Source organism: Phyllopteryx taeniolatus, chromosome 5 (genome assembly GCF_024500385.1).
Source record: "Phyllopteryx taeniolatus isolate TA_2022b chromosome 5, UOR_Ptae_1.2, whole genome shotgun sequence".
In the NCBI taxonomy this organism is placed as follows: domain Eukaryota; kingdom Metazoa; phylum Chordata; class Actinopteri; order Syngnathiformes; family Syngnathidae; genus Phyllopteryx; species Phyllopteryx taeniolatus.
This window is the reverse complement of record NC_084506.1, coordinates 32,231,376-32,253,940: the sequence shown is the minus strand read 5'-3', so window position 1 is coordinate 32,253,940 and position 22,565 is coordinate 32,231,376. Positions and strand designations below refer to the sequence as shown.

The following is a 22,565-nucleotide window of genomic DNA, read 5'->3' as shown; positions in this document are numbered from 1 at the left end:
GGGCCGCTGGAAAAATGTGTGTCACTGCGTGCGTGCGCACACACCTGGTTCACGCTTCCTGTGAAGGACAGATGATAGTAATGTATGAAGAAATGATACTGTAGAAGCAGAAGGCATGGATCTCAACCTCGACTTATCCGGGGGCTGCTGGAGATAGTCTGGGCCACATCAAGTATTCCACCAAAAGGGCTTTAGGTATTCCGAATTACAACGAGGAATCCAATCTTCTCAAACTTTGTTAATAACTGTTCGGAACATTAACAGTTACTTCCGAACATGAGCAGTCCTCTCCTCTCCTCTCATCTCATCTCATCTCATCTCCCTGGTATTTTGCATACTCCTCAGCATGTCCGGTTGAGTAATGACGTCTGATGCTGTATTTCTTTTTCGTTAGGATATTTTTATTAAGCAGATTTGGTATCTGTACAGTACAAGTTCCAGCTAGAAATTAAACATGCGTTAGAGACCCCTGCTCTAAGGTCAAACAAATGTTCTGGTGTCAAAAGGTCACCGTCATAAAAAACGATGTATCAACTGCGCAAGTTTTTAATGTTATTATTTGTCATACAAGTGTAAAACAAAGTTAACCACTGTTTCTATTCTAGAATGGTGCACTTTTAGAGGCATACACGCACGCGCACACATTCATAAAAAGTTACACCTCGCTGGACGGCAACAATTTTAGGCCTCATCTTTATTCTTGAATGCTTACCAAAAAGTGAATGTACAGCATCTTGGAAAAGCATTTTATTGATGCTGTCCTTTGTGTCAGTCACAAGCAGACACCTAAAACATGGTTTCCCTTTTTCCTCCAGTTTTCATGTCTTTTTATGTCAGTGTAGCCAGGCTCATAGGAGTTGCGGAATGGCGTTGACCACAGCAAGCCAAACGTGTTTATTTTGGAGGATCAGCGCTTCACTAAGTGAGCTGTTCTGGACCACAGAAAAAAAAGGAATGATGGCATTTTCTATAGTTAGGATTTCCACTGTCAGCCTCTTTCTGGAAGATTCTCGAGATAAGTGTGTCGTCTGTTGTGTGCGCGCTCCAGCTCTGACCATACAGCCTTGTGCGGTACAGTCGACACTTGAAACACATTCCACGGCTTCACACATTTCTTCCTTTTGGTTTTGTCTGTCTGCACGACTTCCCCCTGCTGTTGGTGTCACAAAGGCCGCCCAGGAATAATGTGCATGCCTTGTCACACAGACGGATTATTGCAATATGATGAATGTTTGAGGTGGAGCGCGCTAACAACATGGCGGCCTGTGAGAGCGTCATGTGCTGGCCAGGTTGAGGCAGCGCCGCAAGATACTTCATTAAAACACGCTATCTCCAGCAGTCTTCCTCGCTGTACGAGCCCCTCGGCCTTCCCTGAAAACGCTACCGATGTTACCAGTAGTCACACGCTGAAGTCATTAAACATCCTCAAATAAAAGCTTTAAGTGTGATGCAAGTCGCTGGAGTTGCGCTGCAGAGACTGTGAGACGGTCTTATTAGAGGTGAACACATGCATTCTTGCGGTAAGACACAGGCGGTTACTTTACATGTTTAGAGCTTTGCTTAATGTTCTCACGGGAATTGAGATTTTACGCCCATTCGGGGCACATGTTGGTGGGTGTGCTGCGTTTGCACACGCGCCCGTGTTAGCGGTCCCCTCGGGATGGACGCTGAGTTGGGTTACCCCCGTATCTGAACCACTCAAAATCAAATCCGTATTCATGGACGTTAACCACCAGTGTTGACCAAATACGATTTAGTGGTGGCAATTACTTTAAAACAAAAAACACCAAATTTAAAGGCATAAATAGCCAGGACTACAATTCGGTAACGTATCTCATGCACGTTTTAGTATGTAATATATGGTGCAGTTGGACCTTTGACATCATGACCTTTTGTCAGTCAGGTCGTGTGCAGCTCCTGAAGAGCAACTCTGTTGTGAGTTATGTGGTGTTTCTCCCGAGCCTGGCGGCATCTCCAACAATAACACTGGCTCTTCAGGTTTAAATTAGCTGCAGCTTTCTTAAAAAAAGAAATAAATAAATGTGGTGCACTTGGAGCCATCACTCCATTAGTGGCAATGACATTTTGTGTTACACTATCACACCACTAAAAAAAGCATGTTCTTGATTAGTGCACTCAATTGTGAACAAATGTTCCTGCAGCACTGTCAATGCAACATCTGTGGGATTCTTCTGCTAACAATCTATTCACCAGTCAGCACTAGCACTAGTACCCACTCTCCACAGTTAGTCGCTCCCCCCCCCGTCCTCGGCCCACTGCGGACCAGCCATCGCAGACGGATATGAGGGCTTAGTGCCGTTGAGAGGCTCCTCTCCCAGGTGGATTCTCACATTGCCCGACCGCCTTTGAAGGTGAAAGGCGAGCCGGCCGGCCTCCCGCGGATCCCCCGCAGGCAGGCAGGCACAAGGACTGGCTCTCGTTAAAAAGGCACCACCTTTGTGCTCCCACAGGAGGTGGATGTAATTAACATAGCTTTGGTACTACCTGTGTTTTCAGATGTCATTGTCAAGGCTACCTCTGTTTTCTCAGTACTTGGGAATGGCTCAGGAAGGGGCAGGATAGTCGGGGGGGGGGGGGGGGGGGGGGGGGGGATAGGCAGGCACAGGTGTGTACGTGTGCGGACAGAAGTGCAATAGGGCCGGAGTTCGCTGCACAACCCCGGTGGCCTGACGTAATGCTTGGATCTGCGTCATGTCTGCCCCTCAGCCTCAGTGCGAGTGGGAGTTCCTGGGAAGTCGGTGATCATTTCAAGCGTCGTCTGGCGTACGGGCCCACCAAATTCTCGCCATTCACAAAGATGGTTGTGGAGGCTAATTTTCTCCTTCGGCGACACTGGCACAATAGCTAGTTTGCAGCAAGTCGAACTATTAAGAAGAGTAAATTCTTGCTTTCTAGTCTACCTGTACCATGTGTCTCTTCCACCGGATTAGTATTGAGCCCTTCAATCGTACTCAAGGTAATGTTCTGCAGCTTAGAAATAAGATGAGCGAGTCCTAGTCAAATGCTTTGTGGCATCACAAATAACACCAGATCTGTACCGTAAATCTGTACCTTCAAAATTTGGCACATCTGTGGGAAATCATTCCGTTTCACTTAATTGGGTGTGAAACGTTTGAGTATTTATTTACTACAAATAATGTAGCTCTAGTCGTCTAGCTATGCCAGTGAATAATAGTGACAGGCAGAACAAATAGATGAAATTCCCCTATTTATCATAAGATACAATTGCCATTCATACATCAGAGGAATAGCTTGGTGTTCCAGATTTCGCAATGAGTGAAATTGTGAGTCATTTGTGATGATGTCGTCATTATTATTATTAGTGTACAGTGGACCCTCCCATATTCGTGGTTCACCTATTCACATGATTTCTTCTTTTATTTATTTCCACCCATTCCTTTTCCAGGGTCACAGGTGAGCTCGATCCTACCCCAGCCGACTCTGGGCGAGAGGCGGGGTATTTTTTGATTTCCATTTTTTCTTTTCTTTGTTTGTGGGGAACCAACCCCGGAGATGCTAATTGATGGTATATCCTTGCTTATTCAAGATTTTGGGGGTTTAAAAAAAAAGAAGTTGTTTTTTTTTCTCAATGCAATTATAATGGTCGTCAATTATTTACGTATTTTCACTTGTCGCGCTCGTGCCCTTTTCCTATCCCCCACTTTTTGACACATTTTTTTTTTTTTCGTGGTTTATTGTTTCATCTAAAATGTGTGCTTTGGCTCAATAAAAGTGGTGAAAGACGAACCTCGACCATTGTTGGCTACAGCCATAGTGGACATGGGAGTCTTAAATTGGTGTAGAAACACACGAAGAATTACTCTCAGTAAACTGAACCAATGAATGGATGGCTTGATAGATAAATGGATCTGGATCTGATTGATTGGAAAGCAAATCATACTACAGCCTTGGTAACAAGGTTGAGTTGAAAAAAAGTATGATGCAGTTACCGCTTCCATAATGCTGCACTACTCTCAAGTTCGGGCAACCTATTATACACGCGATGGTTCTTGGCTCAATCGACGGTACTTTAAGTTTGCGTGTCTCTCTCTCGTCACATTGCAGGATGTTCTCAAAGAATGCCAGGAGCAGATCGAGCGCGTGTTAGAGAGCAGCCTGCGTGAGGGCCGGAAGCAGCAGCAACAGCAGCAGCAGAGCCAGAGAGGCCCGAGCAGTAAAGGCCTGGACGAGCTGGATCAGTCGTCCACCCCGACAGACGTCCGTGACATCAACTTGTGAACCACAAGAGGGCCTCATTTCGCAGGATTTACAACAACAACAAAAAATAAGAATCATGAAAAAAATATATTTCTTAAAAGCAGAAAAAAAGAACAAAAAAAAAAACAAAATGCTAAAAACACAAGCCCTTTAAAAGAAAAAGAACAATGCTTGCTAGTTTTTTGTAGATTTTTCTGTTCTTCAAGACAAACGCCTGCCCGCGAAATCTAGATTTTCTAAAAGCAACAGATTTGGGGCATGATGACGCTCCGTGGTGCCTTGGATGCACAGAAGGGAAACCAATCATATTTGCATTCTGCCTTTGATTGTATAGAATGATCATTAAGTTATATTGTCACCATAGCTGGTTGGAAGAAAGTTGCATATGTGGGATCAAAGTATGGGCGCTTAGTCTTATTCTCGCTCTCTCTTTTGATATATATTCATGTTATCTTGACCATCAGCAAGATGTGGAGAGGAAGCCTTGAGAGCAGTATGCGTAACGTTGGCGGGTCCCAAATCCGGGGATGAGAAAGGATCATTTGAATCATCATTATTAGTCGTAGTAATTATTATTAGTCGTAATAATATTATTTGACATATTTTGAGTAGTCAAGATCAATAAGCTGCTTTGTCAGGCTGCTTGTATGTATGGGTCAGTTAGCGGATTCAGCATGCCTCGGTGTGTGTGTGCGTGCGCGCGCGCGCGTGTATGTGTGCGCAGTCTGAATGGGATCCTGTATCTAAATTAGCAGTAAACATTTTAAGGCGTGAGGCACTTACAATGTTAGAAGACTATGGAGCAGGCTGAGGTTCCATACATACTTTGTCTATCAGTATAACGGGGTATCTATGCTATGTCACTGCCTTCATTCATCAGCAGTGTATCTAGGTCTGTTGTTGGCCAGCAATAAACTGCTGCATGGACTATGAATGAGACACAGTGTGTGTGTGTGTGTGTGTGTGTGTGTGTGTGTGTGTGTGTGCGTGAGTGAGTGAAGGAACCTTCACTTCGCTTAGTGCCCCTCTAAGAGCATGTTTCTATAGTCTTTCATAACCTCAGCCTCATAGGTCATGCGAGGCGTTTGTTTTATTACTGCCATTCTGTTAATGATATATGACCACATATTGTCACATAGTGTTACAATGTTGTGTTTTCTCAGTCAAAGGGTTTTGGAGTGCAGAACTCTCCAACACGAGGCGTTTTAGAGCACATTTGATCGGCGGAGAGGACAATGCCTCGACGACAGGAGGACGGGGGACTTCTGTGTTCATGGGAAGGGAGGCGACAGGGTGTGAAAAGACAGTTTGCATGGACGAATGAAATAGAATGGCGACGAGTGTCAGGACGTGGGAGCATGCTGCTGATGTACAACTGGTGGCTGAATGATGACTAAAACACCCAATAGAGGTTTGAGAGCAGAATGATTTGGTAGGATTAAAATTCTTTTTTTATGGAGGTGTACTATAACACAGTTAATTGAGTTGATTTTTTTTTTTTTGTTTTTTTTTTTTTAATGTATTGGTTTCCATTTACATGGATGCTAAATGAGGAACTAAGGCTGCCAGATCATGTGAGGATGACTTTCCTTTTTTTTGTTGTTGCTTGGAGGAGTACAGGATATTGTCAATGCATCTGGAGTCCCACATAGGGTTGTGTTCCGCTCCCTATATGATTTCAATGGCAAAGCACTTTGAGAACATGCTCCCCTGGAGATACATCAAAATGAATTGGTGGTGATTTGGAGGTGGGTGGGTGTTTCTTTTTCTCTTTCAATTTGTTTTTTTAGCCTTTTCTTTGGTTTACTTTGTAGGGCTGGTTTCCCAATGACCCCCTATGTCAAGCAAGAGTCACATAAAACAGGACATTCCAATCAAAACGAACATTCCTATTCAAGCAAAGACCAACTTGATCCAAGGAGCTTGTTCATTTCCAAGGATTGGAACAAAAACAAAGGCCAAGAAACAGTTGCCTCATCTGTGGCTTTCCTTTACACTGTCAAGATTTTTTTTTGTACTTGAATATTTCTTTCTATTTATCTGCATCACAGCCACAGTCATGTCACACGGGGCGGCGCTCGGGTGGTCGTAACATCCAATATTTGCACAAGTTCTTCAGAGGCCAATGAGGTTTTTTTTTTTTGTCTTTTTTGGTTTTGTTTTGTTTTGTTTTAGTTTGCAAACCACCACAAGTGATGCGTGTTTTAGTGGCTGTTCACTTTCTATGGTGCTGGCTTGAAACTGCAGAAATGTTGAACAACATTGTGTAAGGCTACGTTGTGTGTCATTCAGTCCTCTTTGAGCTTTGCTGCTTCGAATAATCGACGAGGGGGTTCATCAGGCAGAGAGACACGACCGTGTTTTTCTTTTTTTGGACTTTCACTTGTGCTTGAGTTGTTGTTTTTTCATCAATGACATTGCTGGTTGTCAGACTGAAAAAAAATGTGGGGATGTTTTTGTTTTGTTTCAAATTTGGCGATTAGATTTGCCAAAACATCTAGTTTTCGATAATTGCCCTCCTTCATTTTGCCTCTGCCGGATGTAAGCTCTCACCCAAACTTAATGTCTTTCCTGCAATGTCTTGTTGCGTGTGTTATATATTGAGACCACACTTTCAATTTGTGTTTGATATATTTTATGGGGTGACCAGACCCACAAAAGGGTTTTTTTTTTTTTTCTAAGATTTAGAGATACTGTATTCCAAAGTGAAGAGAGGACAGAGGAGGTGTGAAGACATCAAGAAAAAAAAAGTCAATATTTTTATTGAGTTATTGTTGTCTTTTTGCGCTGCTAAAAGCTATGAATTTGTTTCATTTATACAAAATAACATTACAGAGTTGTGATGTGTCACTTGAGTGTGCTGCTATTTTATAAACATTTGTATTATAATATAATTATTTTACTGCTTAAGAGATAAATTCAGAAAAACGAAGTAGAAGGTGATAGAAGAACATGAAATGAGTATTCGACTGGAAATGTTCTTTGTACAGTTTTGACATTTTGCTTAGATAGCATGTCTCCTTTACCCCTTTTTGAATCTATTTTGCTCTTTTTCTTCAGTCACATTCTGCATCAGTGGTATATGTCCTATACCTCAGGATTACTGGCTACATACAAAAAAAAACACACACACACACACACACAAACCAATCCATCATTGATACCTCTGCAGTTAGGGAGCCTGGAATAGAATAGAAAACAACAAATTAGCATTTTGTGGATGTCCCGCTGTTTGGCTTCCACTCGGACTTACTTGAGGGGGGTGGGGGGTTAAAACATTTCTGCGGGTCTTCTAGCATGTTTTGCTCATGTTGGTGCTACATCTGACATGTTTTGGGTAACAACAGCGTTCCCGTGATGGCCAAAGTACACTTGTTGCTTTATTCCATCACAATTACCCTGAATGTTCGCCAATATGGATTCCCAATGTGGGAACGACGTAGTTTGGTCCGAGATCTGAGATAATGTGCGTATGTGCGTCTGTATGTGTGCGCCATTGTAACTACCGCAGAATGGACAAGGTGAATTACACCTGTCATTTTGACTCATAAATATTGTGATACCTGGAAATTTGAATGAAGCACATTTCCCTTTGAGCCCCCACCCCCCTCCCCCTCCCCCTCCCCCCCCCGGAACCCATATCATGTACCTCAAATGTCTGTTGCACAACCTCTGTTCAATAAACTTCTGCTTTAAAGGGTGTGACACCACATCAGCTCACTGCTCTTTTCCTTGCCTGCCTTCCTTCTTACAAACATTTGTTTCTTGATCTTTCCTGTGTTCGCATCGAGCCCAGCAAAGTACAGATCAGCTGTAGGTGTAAATTACTTGAAACCTGAAAGTGAACATGTGACATTTTGATCCAGACAGGACAGAATGGTTGCAAACATACCTGCAAAATCATTATGTTTATAAAAGGGGCGTGGTCAATAGAACAGCCATTCAAGGTTCCATCCATCCCTCCATTTTCTGAGCCGCTTCTCCTCACAAGGGTCGCGGGCGCGCTGGAGCCTATCCCAGCTGTCATCGGGCAGGAGGCGGGGTACACCCTGAACTGGTTGCCAGCCAATCGCAGGGCACAGACAAACAAACAACCATCCGCACTCACATTCACACCCACGGGCAATTTAGAGTCTTCAATCAACCTACTACGCATGTTTTGGGGATGTGGGAGGAAACCGGAGTGCCCGGAGAAAACCCACGCAGGCACGGGGAGAACATGCAAACTCCACACAGGCGGGGCCGGGGATTGAACCCGGGTCCTCAGAACTGTGAGGCAGATGTGGTAACCAGTCGTTCACCGTGCCGCCAAGAAAGAAAATCATACTCATGAAATGTAATGATCCTTTTTTAATTTACTTAAGTAGGCACAGACATGTACTACAATACCTTTTGGGGTTTCAAATTGGAAATGTTGTCTCCAGCATCACATTGAGCAATGTTTGTCTCGTTTCAATAAAGATTTGACCCCTTCCAACATATTTCCTTTCCACATCGTATTTGAGTACAGTACATGATCACAAGCTAAGTAGACTAATTGCTAACTATTGTACAGGGTTGGCCAAAAGTACGTTTACACTTTAAAACGTTGTTGTTCTATTATATTTACACTATTTATTTCATATATTAAACACAGCTTAATCTCTTAAACGCTCAAAATGTCCTCCTTCAACACTGCAACATAGCTCAAACTTTTGTCCAACACTACGACACTCAGAACTGTAGTACCCGGTATGAGATGAGCGTGGTATGGTTCCAAAATAGAGTTTTAAGGCAAGTCGGAGGGTTAGCTTTTCAAAAGGGGTTTTCAAGCGAGGGGTGGGGTTTCAAAGTAGCGTTTCAAAATAGGGTTTCTCACCAGGGTTCAGGTTTCAAGTGAGGCTTTCCAGGGTTTTGAATTCTGGCTTTCAAATCGGTTTAATTTTTAAAAAAGGGTTAAGGTTTCAAATTAGGGTTTCAAGGCCAGCTTTAGCGTTCCATGCTCGGGTGTGGGTTTGTTTGTGTGTTGATGACCCACCCGGTGGTGGTTCCTTCCTCCCTTCCATACCATCCTTCTTTCCTTCCCTCATTTTGTCCTTCCCGTCTTCCTTCCATCCTGCCTTCCTTCCATTTTCATTACATCCTTCCTTCCCTAATGTCATGCTTCAAACCATCCTTTCTTCCATCCATCCATCCATTTTCTGAGCCGCTTCTCCTCACTAGGGTCGCGGGCGTGCTGGAGCCTATCCCAGCTGTCATCGGGCAGGAGGCGGGGTACACCCTGAACTGGTTGCCAGCCAATCGCAGGGCACATAGAAACAAACAACCATTTGCACTCACAGTCATGCCTATGGGCAATTTAGAGTCTCCGATTAATGCATGTTTTTGGGATGTGGGAGGAAACCGGAGTGCCCGGAGAAAACCCACGCAGGCACGGGGAGAACATGCAAACTCCACACAGGCGGGGACGGGGATTGAACCCCGCACCTCAGAACTGTGAGGCTGACGCTCTAACCAGTCGGCCACCGTGCCGCATCCTTTCTTCCTTCCTTCCTTCCTTATTTACTTCCTTACTTCCACTCTTCCTTCAATCCTTTCTCCCTTCCATACTGTTGTTGTTTCCTTCCCTCATTTCCTCCTTCCTTCCTTCTAGTCTCCCTTCCATACAACATTGTTTCCTTCCCTCATTTCTTCCTTCCTCCCTCCCTCGCTTTCATCCTTCCCCACTTCCTCCCTTTCATAGGATCATTGTTTGCGTCCCTATTTCTGACTTCCTCCCTTCTTACCTCTCATCCTTCCTTCCTCACTCCATTCTTTTCATCCTTCCATCATTTAAACTTCCTCTCTTCCTGACTACCTTCTTTCTTTCCTCCCTCCATGCTATTTATTTATGTATTTATTTTTACATATTGTAGGACTAAACGTATAAATACACCGCCTGCCAATGGACATTCACGTTGGATTTATTTATTTGAAAAAAAGAAAAATGGAAAGGAAAAGAAAAAAAAAGCGCGGCTTTTACCGTAATGGTGGCAAAACGGTCGCTCTCCAAAATGGCCTCGCGTCCATACTAACACCAGTATGCTCGACGCTCGGGTTACCGGGAAGTCCAGGAGTACATTTGTGCGCGTGTTCCTGTGAAACTCCGTCACAGGGCGTCCAAAGCAGCTCACATTGGATGCGGAAGGCTTGTTGCTTGGTTGACGGTCTCCAGGAAATGAAGTCGTTAATGTTGGGCTTGACGTTTGTTCGACAGTAAGTGCAGCAGCTCCCATTTACAAACAAACAGCTAGCTACACACTCTTTCTATGCTAGCTACACTCTGTGTGATTTGCTGTGACTGAGCTAACAAAGCTGACACACGCATACATGCGCGTATATCGTGACGGGCGTGCGAATCAACACATCTCAGCTTGAGTTTTGATTGTTCAGTGACAGTGTAGTATATCAGAGTGACCAGCAGAGTCCACAATAATTGGACCGTCCCCTCTCGGTATCGCAGTATCCACTTCCGCCCAAAATAGATGACCTGTGGGCTACACAGGTTGAAGGTTGAAGTTTAAATAACACGTTGCTATTAACATAATTTATGTCGTCCACAAAAACAAAACAAAAAACACACGCATCATGTTTCGATGCATAAATGCTCAGATAATAAGAACGCTGTGCTTGAAACTTCATTGCGTAGTTCTATATTTTTGGGAGTGTCCATGGAGAGTTATTGTTTTTATGCATGACAAGGGGTCCTCGGTTTACGATGCAGTAACCCGATTTGGACATGGAGTAGCAACACACTGTAGTCTATCAATAACCACCGCAATACTAAAAGTAATCGCACAAAATTAAAGAAATTCGTGTTTGTTAGATTATTTCTTCATTGTAACAATGTTTTTGGCGAATAAACCTTATACAGTTGGAAAGCCTGTTTATTTGTTTTTTGTTTTTTAAATTAGAATCCTCTTTATCAGCCAAGTATGTCAAAAACACACAAGGATTTTTCTTTTCCAGTAGTTGGAGCCGATCTCGTACAGCAATAGACAGCCATTTTGACAAAAAATACTTTGGAGACATAAAAACACACTACAGAGAGTCACTTAGCCTCTAGCAATTTAATGGCAAGAGGGGAGAAGCTGTTGGAATGTCTGCTGGTTTTAGTTTGCGTTGATCGATAGCGCCTACCTGAGGGAAGGAGCTGGAAGTGGTGGTGGCCAGGATATGGAGGGTCCCAGAGGATTTTGCATGCTCTTGTCTTAGTTCTGGCAGCGCGCAAGTCCTTAAGGGTGGGTCGGGGGTACCGACGATTTTTCCGACAGTACTGATTGTCCGATGCAGTCGGAGTTTGTCCGTTTTTGTGGCAGCACCAAACCAGACTGTAATGGATGAACACAGCACTGATACGACGACTGCTGTGTAGAACTGCCTCAGCAGCTCCTGTGACAGGCCCTGCTTCCTTAAAAGCTGCAGGAAGTACATCCTCTGCTGGTGCTTTTTGAGGATGGAGTTGATGTTGGTCTCCCACTTCAGGTCCTGAGAGATTGTAATTCCCAGAAACTTGAAGGTCTTGACGGTTGACACATGGCAGTTGGACAGCTTGAGGGGCACCTGTGGCGAGGGATGCCTCCTGAAGTCCACGATCATCTCTACAGTCTTGAGCGTGTTCAGCTCTAGGTCTTGTCGACCGCACCGCAGCGCAGCTCCAGCCGCGCCACTTCCTGTCGATATGCAGACTCGTCACCGTCTTTGATGCCGCCAATGACTGTGGTGTCGTCTGCAAACTTCAAGCGTTTGACAGCCGTGTGCGTTGAGGTGCAGTCGTTGATTTAGAGCGAGAAGAGCAGTGGAGAGAGGACACATCCCTAGGGCACCCCGGTGCTGGTGGTGCATGAGAATAAGGTGGTGTCCCCCAGCCTCACCCGCTGTGTCCTGCCCATCAGGAAGCTGTAAATCCATTGGCAGGAGTGTGCGGGTTGTGCCCATGCAAAATTTGCCAAATCTTGTCTCCCGATGCCAAGTAGCATTGACTCTTGTTTTGAGCTTCTACTAGTGTCGGCAACACATGCACCTGAACACGTGGAGAAATGTTATTTATGTTCAGCTGCAATATGCCAAGGTTCCTCCTACGGCAGCGGCGAGGTTAGCCCTGTTTTGTTTCGTCCACTAAATGGTCCTTTTCAAGGTCTAAAAACTTAGATCAAATTTTCGGAAGGGTACTTCCCAAAATTAGGTCATGGGCACAGCCCACCTAAAGAACTCGACCAAGACTCACCCCTGATCGTACGGTCAAAGTTAGGCGAAAACCTGTAGCACGCTATGCTGATTGCTGCACTGATAGTCTAACATCTTCTGGTCGAGGAAGCGTGTCGGTGTGGCGTGTGGTGTACATCTCCCTTACTGGAAAAACGAGGCTTGTCGTTATTAGAGGCAATGTTGATACGGAGCGATCTCGAGATGTGCATCTAGTTGGTACCAGAAGTAGGCTAATCCTGCAAGTGCACATTCCGGAGCAGAACTCTATCCCCCAAGATGACAACGCTGGCCCCCGACGAGTAGGGTTTATCTGAGACTACCCTAAGAATTTGAGAATATTGGATCAGGTTGGACATGCTTTTTTTGCAACACAACCACGTTGGCTGACTTATGACAAAAGCTGGTTGAAGAAAGGGATACCATCCCTCAGCGGTGTGTGACCAGGCCGGTGACCAACATGAGCAGGAGGTGCCGCGCTGTTGTGGCTGTGTTTGGGTCTTCCACACGCTTCTAATAAGGCTCCTGATTGTTAAATTGCCAATGTCTTGTTTCTTCAAACATCAATCATCCAATGCACCAAACAACAAACAAGAGTCACTGGCAAGAGGAAAATCAGCTGTTTGCTACTGGCAGAGATTTGGCCAATGTTTGCAACCCAGAGATCTGCTGCTCCTTCCACAAATGCGTCACCATGGTATGAGGATTGAAGATTTATTGCCAATCAGCATTGTTACAACAAATCAATAATATATCAAACACAGATATTATGAACTTACTTTTTGTGCTATATTAGTTCATTGCTGGCCGTTCGTAAGCTTGAAATGTCTTCTTGTATGTCAATACCGTCCGTTTTAGTTGCAGTTGAAATCGTGCCAATATGGCATTTGAAAGGCGCTCTTTAACTTCCCCGTGTTATATGTTAGATGAAATGATTTGTATCTATATAATATCATAATAGGAATATTTCTTACAGTGGAGAAACCCAGTTCAATAAAGAGGGCCTGCTACAAGGTAGGGCATTATTCAAAAATATCTCAATAAAATGTGAATGATGTTCCATGTGTTTTTGGACGCCACTTTATTTTGTTCCTTGTGTCTTGAATCCAGGGCAGGCCATAGACTGTCCATTGTCTGAGGTGGGATTGCAGCAGGCCGAGGCTGCAGGTCGCTACCTGACGGATGTCAAGTTCTCCAACCTATTTGTCAGTGACATGCTACGAGCGCGACAGGTTTGAATGTTTTATATTCACAACGAGAGGGAGAGAAATATCGGTCTGCTCACAAAAGGAGAAATGAGTCAGTGGAAACGTCAAGCGTCGAACACAGTCTGATCTGGGTTGCTGGGTTCAATCTATTTTTCTTAGAGGAAAATAATGGAAATAGAACGAATCCGTTCCAGAGTGTCACCGTCGTCAAAGGCACGTTAACACTGCCAGCGCTCCTGGTTTCAATGCAAATTTGACTTGGCAATGATTTCACATGTAACATCATTTCATTCCAACGAAATAGAAATGATTCACCCTCGGGAGCACCCTGTATCACTCCAAGAAAATCATTCTTCACATTAATGGAACAACCTTTTCAAAAAGTTGATTGCTGTCGGAGTCACTGATGGTGGAAGGTTCATTTGCCTGCGTGGGTTCAATTCCCACTCTCTTTCTGTGCCCTGCGATTGACAGCTTCCCGTGACCCTGACCAATATAAACGCTAATTGCTGTTGTTCCTTTACAGACTGCTGAGACCATTGTGAAACATAACAGTAGCTGTGCTGGTCTACAGCTGGCGTGTGACCCTCTGCTTAAAGAGAAAGTCAGTGAAACGAATGTTGTCTAATACACGTTATTCCGATTTTTGAATAATCAAGTAAACCACTTGCTTTTTGCTTTTTGTTTTGTTAGAGCTTTGGGATAGCAGAGGGCAAGCGAGTGCAAGACATAAAAGATATGGCCAAAGCAGCTGGTCAGTCCCTCGCAATCTTCACTCCACCTCAAGGAGAGACTCAAGAGCAGGTCAAATTGTTTTATTTTGGGTTTTTTTTGCTCGCTCTTGCGTAGGTTGGGCATCCTTTGAATTTGAGCGATTCCGGTCCCGATTCCCGTTCCTCATTTCGGTTCCGGTTCCAAACGATTCCCGACTCCGATTCTTTTAGGAGGCTGGATCCCAAATAGTTTGCATGGTTGAAATAAAGGGTGTCCAAATTATGAACAGTCATTTTCTGAGCAGCCCGCAGCATCAATTTCAACTAAAATGAACTTTTGACTCTGGGTTCTTTATAATCAATATCAAATCTATGAACTAAAAGGCAGTGTGGGTGGAACTAACCCAATCGACTTAAGATTCAATAAGTAATGTCTCAGTTTCTACTTTCTTTCCAGTACGGTAAAGTAATTTCTATTGTGGTTTTGTGTCCGTCATCAGTTCTTACGTTGGTTGGAAGACTCAAATAAACGCTAAAAAGCATCCGTGCAAAAGTGCAACTAACGAACTTGTTAGCTGCCTCAATGTTGGCATAGACATTTCCGCGCGGTGTCGGCTGAGGTCGCAGCGTCAGACTTCGACACATCGTGAAAGCCTCCTTTGCACAATATAATCTTATTCCAAGTGTTGCACTGTGGCGACTGGTCATTTATATTAACAAAGTTAAGAAGCTCTTTTGTTCGCCGCCGCCGCCATTTGGCACAAGCACGTCCTTCTTCGTTGGGTTTTTACCACTTTCTTCTTCAGGGTCAGCCATCGAAACTGGGAACCGAATTTTTCATTTTTTTTTTTATTTGAACGATTCTGGGAGAACCGGAATGTTAGTCCTGGCCCAATGGGTTCTCGTTTCTTGACACCTAACTCTACTCTTGCGGCTCCTTTCTCAAATATGTGATTAAACATACATTACCTTCCAAGTGAGAGTATAATTAGTATTAATCAATTGATAATTACCCTTTTGATGGATTCAAAGTGATTATAGGAATAAATACATTTGCAAGTTACTGTATAATATATACTGTATTTACCAGTAAGTCTACATTTGACACAACATCCCAATTTTGAGGGGGATTTTAACTTTATCCTCCTGCATCCTATATCAGAATCAGGTTATTTTATGGATTTCATGGCAATGAATTAAAACGTAAGATTAAATGAAGCTTTATGAGAGTTAAAATATCAATCTTTCATCAATCAGTGTTCTAAGAGTTATGGTTCTTTCCGTTACTTTTGGCATTTTATATCTCAGGATTAAAATAATCTTTAATGATCAATTTGAATGGTAAAAAACAAATTATTTTATCGCAGGCATATTTTACAGATTTTTAACAGCAAGTTACTTTTTTTTTTTCAGGTTAGCACTAAGAGTCTACTTTCCAGTGGAACAATAATAGTCCTGCTGTAAGTTATAATTGGACTTTCTCATGACACCAATCTCGAAGTGATGGCAATCACAAACATGAAAACTGATGCAGCAAAGCTAGCAAAACACGAAACCGGAGTCCCTGCCAAAAGCTTTGGCAGATGAAATTACAGCTGGACACAAAGGGCGCCACTAGAGGGCAGCACATATCAGGACAAACAGCGAGTGGTTGCGCAAGTGTGCCTGGTACTGACCTCTGTAAAGAGAGAATGTGCAGGCATCTTTGCATCCACATGCTTGAATAACATCTTGTGATCAAAGTATATCCTCTTCACTGTCACAGCGCCTCTGATTAAAAAGTCACCACTTGCTTCTATTTGTGTTCGAGACTGTGTATCAGCACATGATGATGATGATGAGGATGGTGGCCAAAGATAGATTTGAGGCTCATAATCAGCGCCTGCCTGCTCCGTAGTTGCGGGTTGTTGCATCAGGATCCCAATGCGCTCGCAAGCTGCAGTTTGGGGGATGTGCTTCTGAAACGGCCATGTCAAACATGTTTTCGGCACTGGCCACATCCTAGTTACGGTTGCCCTTAGGTGACCGGTTATAATGTAGAGTCGCTACAGGTTCATTTTGCTATCTACCTTGGTTTTTAAGTTCCCATTGGATGCAGTAAAGGGACCAAAATAAACATATGAATTGTGTGACAGGGATAGATTAAGTGACATTTAAAATGAAACATCAACAGTGTAAATCTTTACTTTTTCAGAAAGTGCAATTGAAGGTTGCAGACGAGTGCAACAGTAAGAGTTTGACCAATCGGAATTATGCTCCGAAAGCGCTAATTATGGCATTTGTTATTTCCTTGGCTGCAACTGAAGAATCCTTCAAAGGGGCTGTTTAAACGTCGCTGGAATTTGCGTTTGCAGTCGTACCCTGCAGGTTTCTTCAAAGTAAAACATCGCTTGCCATCCGTGAGCCAGAAGCTGAGCTCCACTGTGTTTGTTTACCGACAAGGCGTGCAGTTACTTAATAAGTGCTGTGCGGGAACCCCAATAATCGCCCCATTATATTACATAACTGCATTTTTGGTTATTATTAACTAGTTCTGAAGTCCAAAATTGCGGCAAGCTTTGGTGGACTACCTAAACTGACGTGGAGCGCCGGATCTGAGTTTTAGACACGTGTTCAATAACACCAGATGTTGACTGTGTTCAGGTGAAGCAGCGCGTCAAAGAGTTTTGGCTCAAAATGCTCCGACAAGTCTGGTGCGAACACAGAGGCGACAACGAGCGCTCTTCGGCACCTTACGTGGCCGGCGAAGAGGCGGACGACCTTGCCGTCCACGCCCTGGTGGTCTCCCACGGGGCCTACCTGTGCGTGACCATGCGCTTCCTCGTGGACGATTTACACTGCCCCGTTCCCGAGGGCTGCAGCAGAGCACGCATGTTCTCTTTGAGTCCCAATGCGGGCGTGAGTCGCTTTGTGCTCACCTTGACGCAAGAGGACGAGGCGTTCAAAGTGTCTCACATTCAATGCTTGTTTGTCAACAAGGGTGATCATGTTGCAACATGATGGAAAGCTCGGGAAAACTACTATTTACTATTAAAGCCACACTGAAAAGAGAAACAATTATGGAGAAAATAAGTCGGGAATTTTAACAAGTGAATGTCAACAAAAACCCTTTGAGGTTGAGCAACCTTAAAGGGTAGAACGAACTTAACCACTGCTGTTTCGTATGCGAACTTGAAAAAGTGTCCCTGACGAAACGCTCGCATCTTCTCACGCAAACTCTGCAGGATCTTTTTATAGATGCGTCAGTTGATCGTCTATTCTTAACTTGTCACACTAGTTGGGATACTTTTGACAACATTTAACTCCCCTAACATTTCAACTTTTTCCCTTCATCTTTACTTCATTCTTGTAATATTTCACCTTTATTCTCACAATATACATTCACTTTTCTTTTTCCTCATAAATTACTTAATTTTGTAATGTCTTGACTTAGTTGAAATCTTGTTGTTTTTTTTCCCCAATTAAATGATGAGAATTATCTCCTAAAATCCTACTTTGTTTTCAAATCATAGTCATTTTTGTTTTTCTTTTCAGTGTGGCGCAGATGAGTCAATAAATCCCAGCATGCTCTAAAGTCCAGGCAAGTTCTTTTCCATCCAACTCTCCCAAACATGGCCTAACCAGTCTTGCTTGGTGCACACATTTGATTTTATTATTGATCAAGAGCAATCGACTGCATGTCTCGAGATGTATCGAACGCTTACTGCATTGTGTATCTCAATACTTTTGTGCACACCAAATAATATTAAACTTATGAAACCATTTTCTGTCCGTCCATTGCTTTTTAAAGGCAGTCCTCCGAGAAATACAGACACATAAATCCTTGAAAAGTTACTTTATTCATCCACTTGAAAATAACAAACAATATAAATAAAAACACTTGATAATATTAGAAGTCCTCTTGCATAATTCAATAAATAAATACCTTTATCATTTGTATGACTTGGTGTCCGGCACCTGACATGAATGGCTGCGAACACACCAGCTGATTCTAAAGAATTAAACATGAAGCATTTAAAAAAAAAAAAAAAAAAACACACATTGAAACAAAATGCCAAAATTGCTCATAAAGATGATGCATTTTCCATATGCAAAACACACATTGCCTGTGGTTTAAAGTTTAACTGACAAAAGGAGGTTACAGGGACAGCTGAGTGCTATACCGAACCTGCCACATGGCGCCATCCAATGTTTTTTGAAACAATCCCTCCCATTTTGTCACCGCACCGTCGTCACTCGACTGCTAGATTTGGGAAAATTGCATTTCTTGGATCAGGAAATGCTTCATTGTTGCCACGACAATTGGACTCATCAGCGGTTTGCAAATGGATGAATGGCAGTGGGTTGGGAAGTAAATTGACCGTCCTTGAGGTCATATAAGTTGGGACGCGGCCCAAATTTGGCTGAAAAATAGGCTTTGAAAAAAAAAAAAAAAAAAAAAAAAAAAGTTCTCTGTGTACCTCACAAAACTTCCATTCCGGGATCATTAATGGATTGACTGCAACACTTATTCCAAAAGAAGGACCAGCCTCAACGAAGGGTGTTCCATACAACTGAAGTGGCTCCAGTGTCAACATCAAAACCACTTGCTCTTTTTGTTTTGGGTGGGTTTTTTTATTTTTATTTTAGTGCTTAACTTCTCATTTGTAATGTGTAATGTTGGCTTTTTTTTCAAAACATTTTTCAAATAACAGCAGTTACTGTCTTAAGAATGTTAAATATCTGACTGGGGGGAAAAAATAGCTGAGGTTTTATGGTGGGGACAGTTTGACCCTGGACCAGATTTTTTTCGATAGGAAAAATAGTTTTGACCACCTCCCGGGAACGGACCGACGTTCCAGTGTCTGTTCTTTCACTTGAAAAGATATTTGCCCAAGTTCATGAAGTCAGTCTTGTTCCGCTAGGTCTTCTATAATGGTCTTGACAGGACTCACTGGCCCGTTGGTGTGCAAGACCTTTAAGGGGTCGTCGCAGGAGGAGATGGTCTCTTTTGATACGGCTCCCGCCTGGTCCGGTTCCGGCTGCCCGTGCTCCGAATCTTTGTGCTCCTTCACGGAATGCGAGGGAAGCGATTCGGATCTTAACGGGTCGGACGGGTTCACCTCCTCGCTTCTCCTCTGTCTCCTCACCAAGGGGGCCAGGAAGCGCTTTAGGAAGACGGAGGCCAGCTCCCGTGACTCCGGGTGGGAGAGAAGAAACAGACTTCCACGCCGGTTTGCACCGATGGAAGCAATGCGGCTGAAGAGACAGCGGTTGCTGTTCTTTTGCCTCTGTTTGGTCATAAAACAACAACAATTTGCTCCACAGTGTTTTCCCCCCGCTATATCGTGTTTCATCATTTGCACCCCGGCTAATATCGCAGATTTTCAAGGGATCGTTTTTGCCGAATACAGGCAAGTCCGACTTTAGAGTTGTGCACCTCATACCACGTTGTATCGCAACATATCGCTGCACGGAGGTCTACTGGAGGAGATGAGCCTAATTAAGAAACAAGCTCCAGTACAGAGCAGAGAGGATTGTCCAAGTGGCAGGAGTTTGAGGGTCATTGGATAACTTTTGGGGAGGAATAAGCGGCACAGAATGAATCATCTTTTGTCTTTTTTTTTTTTTTTTGGAGGAGGAGGTTTTTAACATCGTATTGACATTTAACCTTCAGAAACTTGGAGTGGTAGACCTCAAGCACCTATAATAATTAGTATTTGGAATGAATGATTAATTAATGAATTTCCGTTCAAATTAGCCATTGCTTTGTGAACCAACTAAATTTAGCTAGCTATCGGTTCACAAAGGTTTACCATAGATAACATAACCTTTATTAGTCCCACTTAGGGAAACTAGTATTAGTATATAGTATTATATGGTGTGTGTGTGTGTGTGTATACTGTACACCGTAATAAACAGTATATATATACACACACACACACACACTGTGTATATTGCCAAAAGCATTCGCTCACCTGCCTTGACTCCCATCTGAATTTAAGTGACATCCCATTCTTAATCCAGACGGTTTAATATATCGGTCCGCCCTCTGCATTTCTTCTGCGAAGGTTTTCCACAAGGTTTAGGAGTGTGTTTATGGGAACCTTTGACCATTCTTCCAGAGGCGGATTTGTGAGGTTCCACACTGATGTTAGACGAGAAGGCCTGTTTCACAGTCTCCGCTCTAATTCATCCAAAAGTGTTCTATAGGGTTGAGGTCAGGATTGTGCAGGCCAGTCAAGTTCATCCACATCAAACTCTCTCATTCTTGTCTCTCTGAACCTTGATATGTTATTTGTTATGTCGGAACAGGAAGGGGCCATCTCCAAACTGTTGCCCCAAGTTGGAACGCTCCAAAATATTAGCCTCTGAGCTCCAATGACAGGAACTCGAAATGCTTCCCCCCCCCCCAAGAGTTGAAGCTGTTACAGCCGCAAAGGGTAGACCAACATCATATGGATTTAGAATGGGATATCACTTCAAATCATATGTGAGTCAAGACAGGTGAGTGTGTGTGTTTATCAAAAACATGCACGGTATGTTGATTGAAGACTAAATTGCCTGCAGGTGTGAAGGTGAGTGTGAATGGCTGTTTGTTTCTATGTGCTCTGCGATTGGCTGGCAAGCAGTCCCTGCATGGAAGTTTGTCGGACCGCTCGCATTTGACTTTTTCCAAGGCTTCGGTAGCTATTCTTTCTAATCCCGACGATAATCTGCTTGCTAGATTATTCGGCGATACTGCAAATGCGATGATTATGATACGTTGTCACTTGACGTGTTTAGCTAGCTTTCCGATGATACCAACTTTTTGAAAATACGGTCAAATGTTATTCCATTTTTGGAGCCAACTCTTGCGACGTTCGACCACACGTTGGCTGGACGTCCTTTGGGGGAAATGGAGGGAGGGGTTTATGCAGATCGCAGGTCGCATTTAGAATGAATTTGGATTCTCCAAGAACATACGCACGGTGGTGTGAAGAAGATTGGCCGGTACGAATCTGACCGATTTTGCATGCAAACTCAACTGGTGGAGAGTAAGAACATTTCTATGCATTTATTAGTGAAGGAGCCCCACTGCTCCTTTGAAGATCCCCTCCAAAAGAGTGATTTGTTGCGGTTGGCTTCAGAATCATCTCTATCATCTTTAGTTGACGATAAAGATGACGTAACGTTCTTGCTGCGATAAACAAGGGTTCGCTGTATTTGCTGTCTTCTGAGTGCAAACAAAGGTGAAGTTACTCACAGAATTGTACAGCTCCCCCCGAGAGTCCATGCACACGAAGCGCTTTCTTCTCAAGTCAAGTATGGACACAAAGTTGCTCCTGTGTCTCCTTAATGGCAGAGCAACTGCAAGGAATTAAAGCAGAATCAGGTGAGCTAAATAAAAGCAAGTCTCATGTCAACAGGCCAGATTTGTCGGAACTTCTTTCTTAGTACGAGCCTAAAATCCAAAGTCAGCAAAACGGGGAGTTTGCTTGCAGACTCACCCAGAAAGAAACTTTGCTTCATGGATCCAGCGCTTGGCCGCATGTAGTAACGCGTCCTGCCGGCTGATGCGTCTGCACGCGTTCCCGAGTTCAAGATCACGCTCCGATCCTCGAACCTCGACTTACAATCCACCGATATAGACACACGGGCGGCAATCAAGAGGAATGGGAAGAAAGCCGCCTGCATGGTCATTTGGGAATAGCGCGCTCTCCTTGCTGGAGCCGAGCGAGTTTCCGTCAGTGACTGTGCGGGCTTCTCTCTGGAGGAGGAGAAAGTCCAGCGGGCCTATTTCAACACGGGGTCGATGAACCGGCTAACTCATTTACCCAAATGACACAAAGCCTTCTTGTTTGTCAGTGGTTTAGGGTTGCCTTTGTGGAATTCCTGCGCGCTTCCAATGGCAGCATAACAAGGAATGCCGCTGCCTCTTTGCAAACTAAAAGACATTAGTTGCCTTGGCAGCCACTTGTGAAACTAAACTGCGAGTGCGCCGCAAAGAGGGGGAGAAGGAATTTTGGATAATCTTGTAGATTCGACATCATCCAAGCCGTCTTCATTGTGTTTGCCACTCATTAATAGGAAGTGTTCACTTGGTAGCGTGAACCCATCCGGGCGGACATTAGTGTAATAAATGACCAATTTCTCAGTATTCTTCCACACGCTTGTATAATAAGTCAAATGTTCTCGTGGGTTGTGATATCATAGTGGATCA

At 43.7% G+C, this 22,565-nt stretch overlaps 3 protein-coding genes across 9 annotated transcripts in view; 2 read left to right on the top strand and 1 right to left on the bottom strand.

Annotated features, from left to right (window-relative positions):
- ccnd2a (cyclin D2, a) overlaps positions 1 to 7,954 on the top strand; it is a 202,419-nt gene extending 194,465 nt beyond the window's left edge. For all 3 annotated transcript variants that reach the window (XM_061775020.1, XM_061775019.1, XM_061775018.1), the window contains one exon: positions 4,087 to 7,954. In XM_061775020.1, coding sequence (XP_061631004.1) covers positions 4,087 to 4,260 — 174 coding nt within the window. In that variant the 3' untranslated portion in view covers positions 4,261 to 7,954. The remainder of the gene's footprint in view (positions 1 to 4,086) is intronic.
- A 2,235-nt stretch (positions 7,955 to 10,189) lies between these two features.
- The window catches only part of tigara (TP53 induced glycolysis regulatory phosphatase a), a 34,545-nt gene continuing 22,169 nt past the window's right edge, over positions 10,190 to 22,565 (top strand). Inside the window, exons 1-7 of one of the 5 annotated variants that reach the window (XM_061775016.1) lie at positions 10,194 to 10,473; positions 13,439 to 13,476; positions 13,573 to 13,694; positions 14,197 to 14,274; positions 14,364 to 14,474; positions 15,797 to 15,843; positions 17,918 to 18,145. In XM_061775016.1, the coding sequence (XP_061631000.1) occupies positions 10,205 to 10,473; positions 13,439 to 13,476; positions 13,573 to 13,694; positions 14,197 to 14,274; positions 14,364 to 14,474; positions 15,797 to 15,843; positions 17,918 to 17,939 (687 nt within the window). In that variant the 5' untranslated portion in view covers positions 10,194 to 10,204 and the 3' untranslated portion in view covers positions 17,940 to 18,145. Of the gene's footprint in view, positions 10,474 to 13,438; positions 13,477 to 13,572; positions 13,695 to 14,196; positions 14,275 to 14,363; positions 14,475 to 15,796; positions 15,844 to 17,026; positions 18,146 to 22,565 lie in introns of those variants that run through there. The other 4 variants (XM_061775017.1, XM_061775012.1, XM_061775015.1 and 1 more) reach the window with 4 other exon arrangements.
- LOC133478673 (uncharacterized) lies at positions 18,204 to 22,213 on the bottom strand. Its single transcript, XM_061775022.1, has 3 exons — positions 21,853 to 22,213; positions 21,609 to 21,712; positions 18,204 to 19,653 (listed from the first exon to the last, which is right to left on the bottom strand). Exons 1-3 carry the CDS (start codon positions 22,043 to 22,045, stop codon positions 19,270 to 19,272), a joined length of 681 nt encoding a protein of 226 aa, XP_061631006.1. The 5' UTR covers positions 22,046 to 22,213; the 3' UTR covers positions 18,204 to 19,269.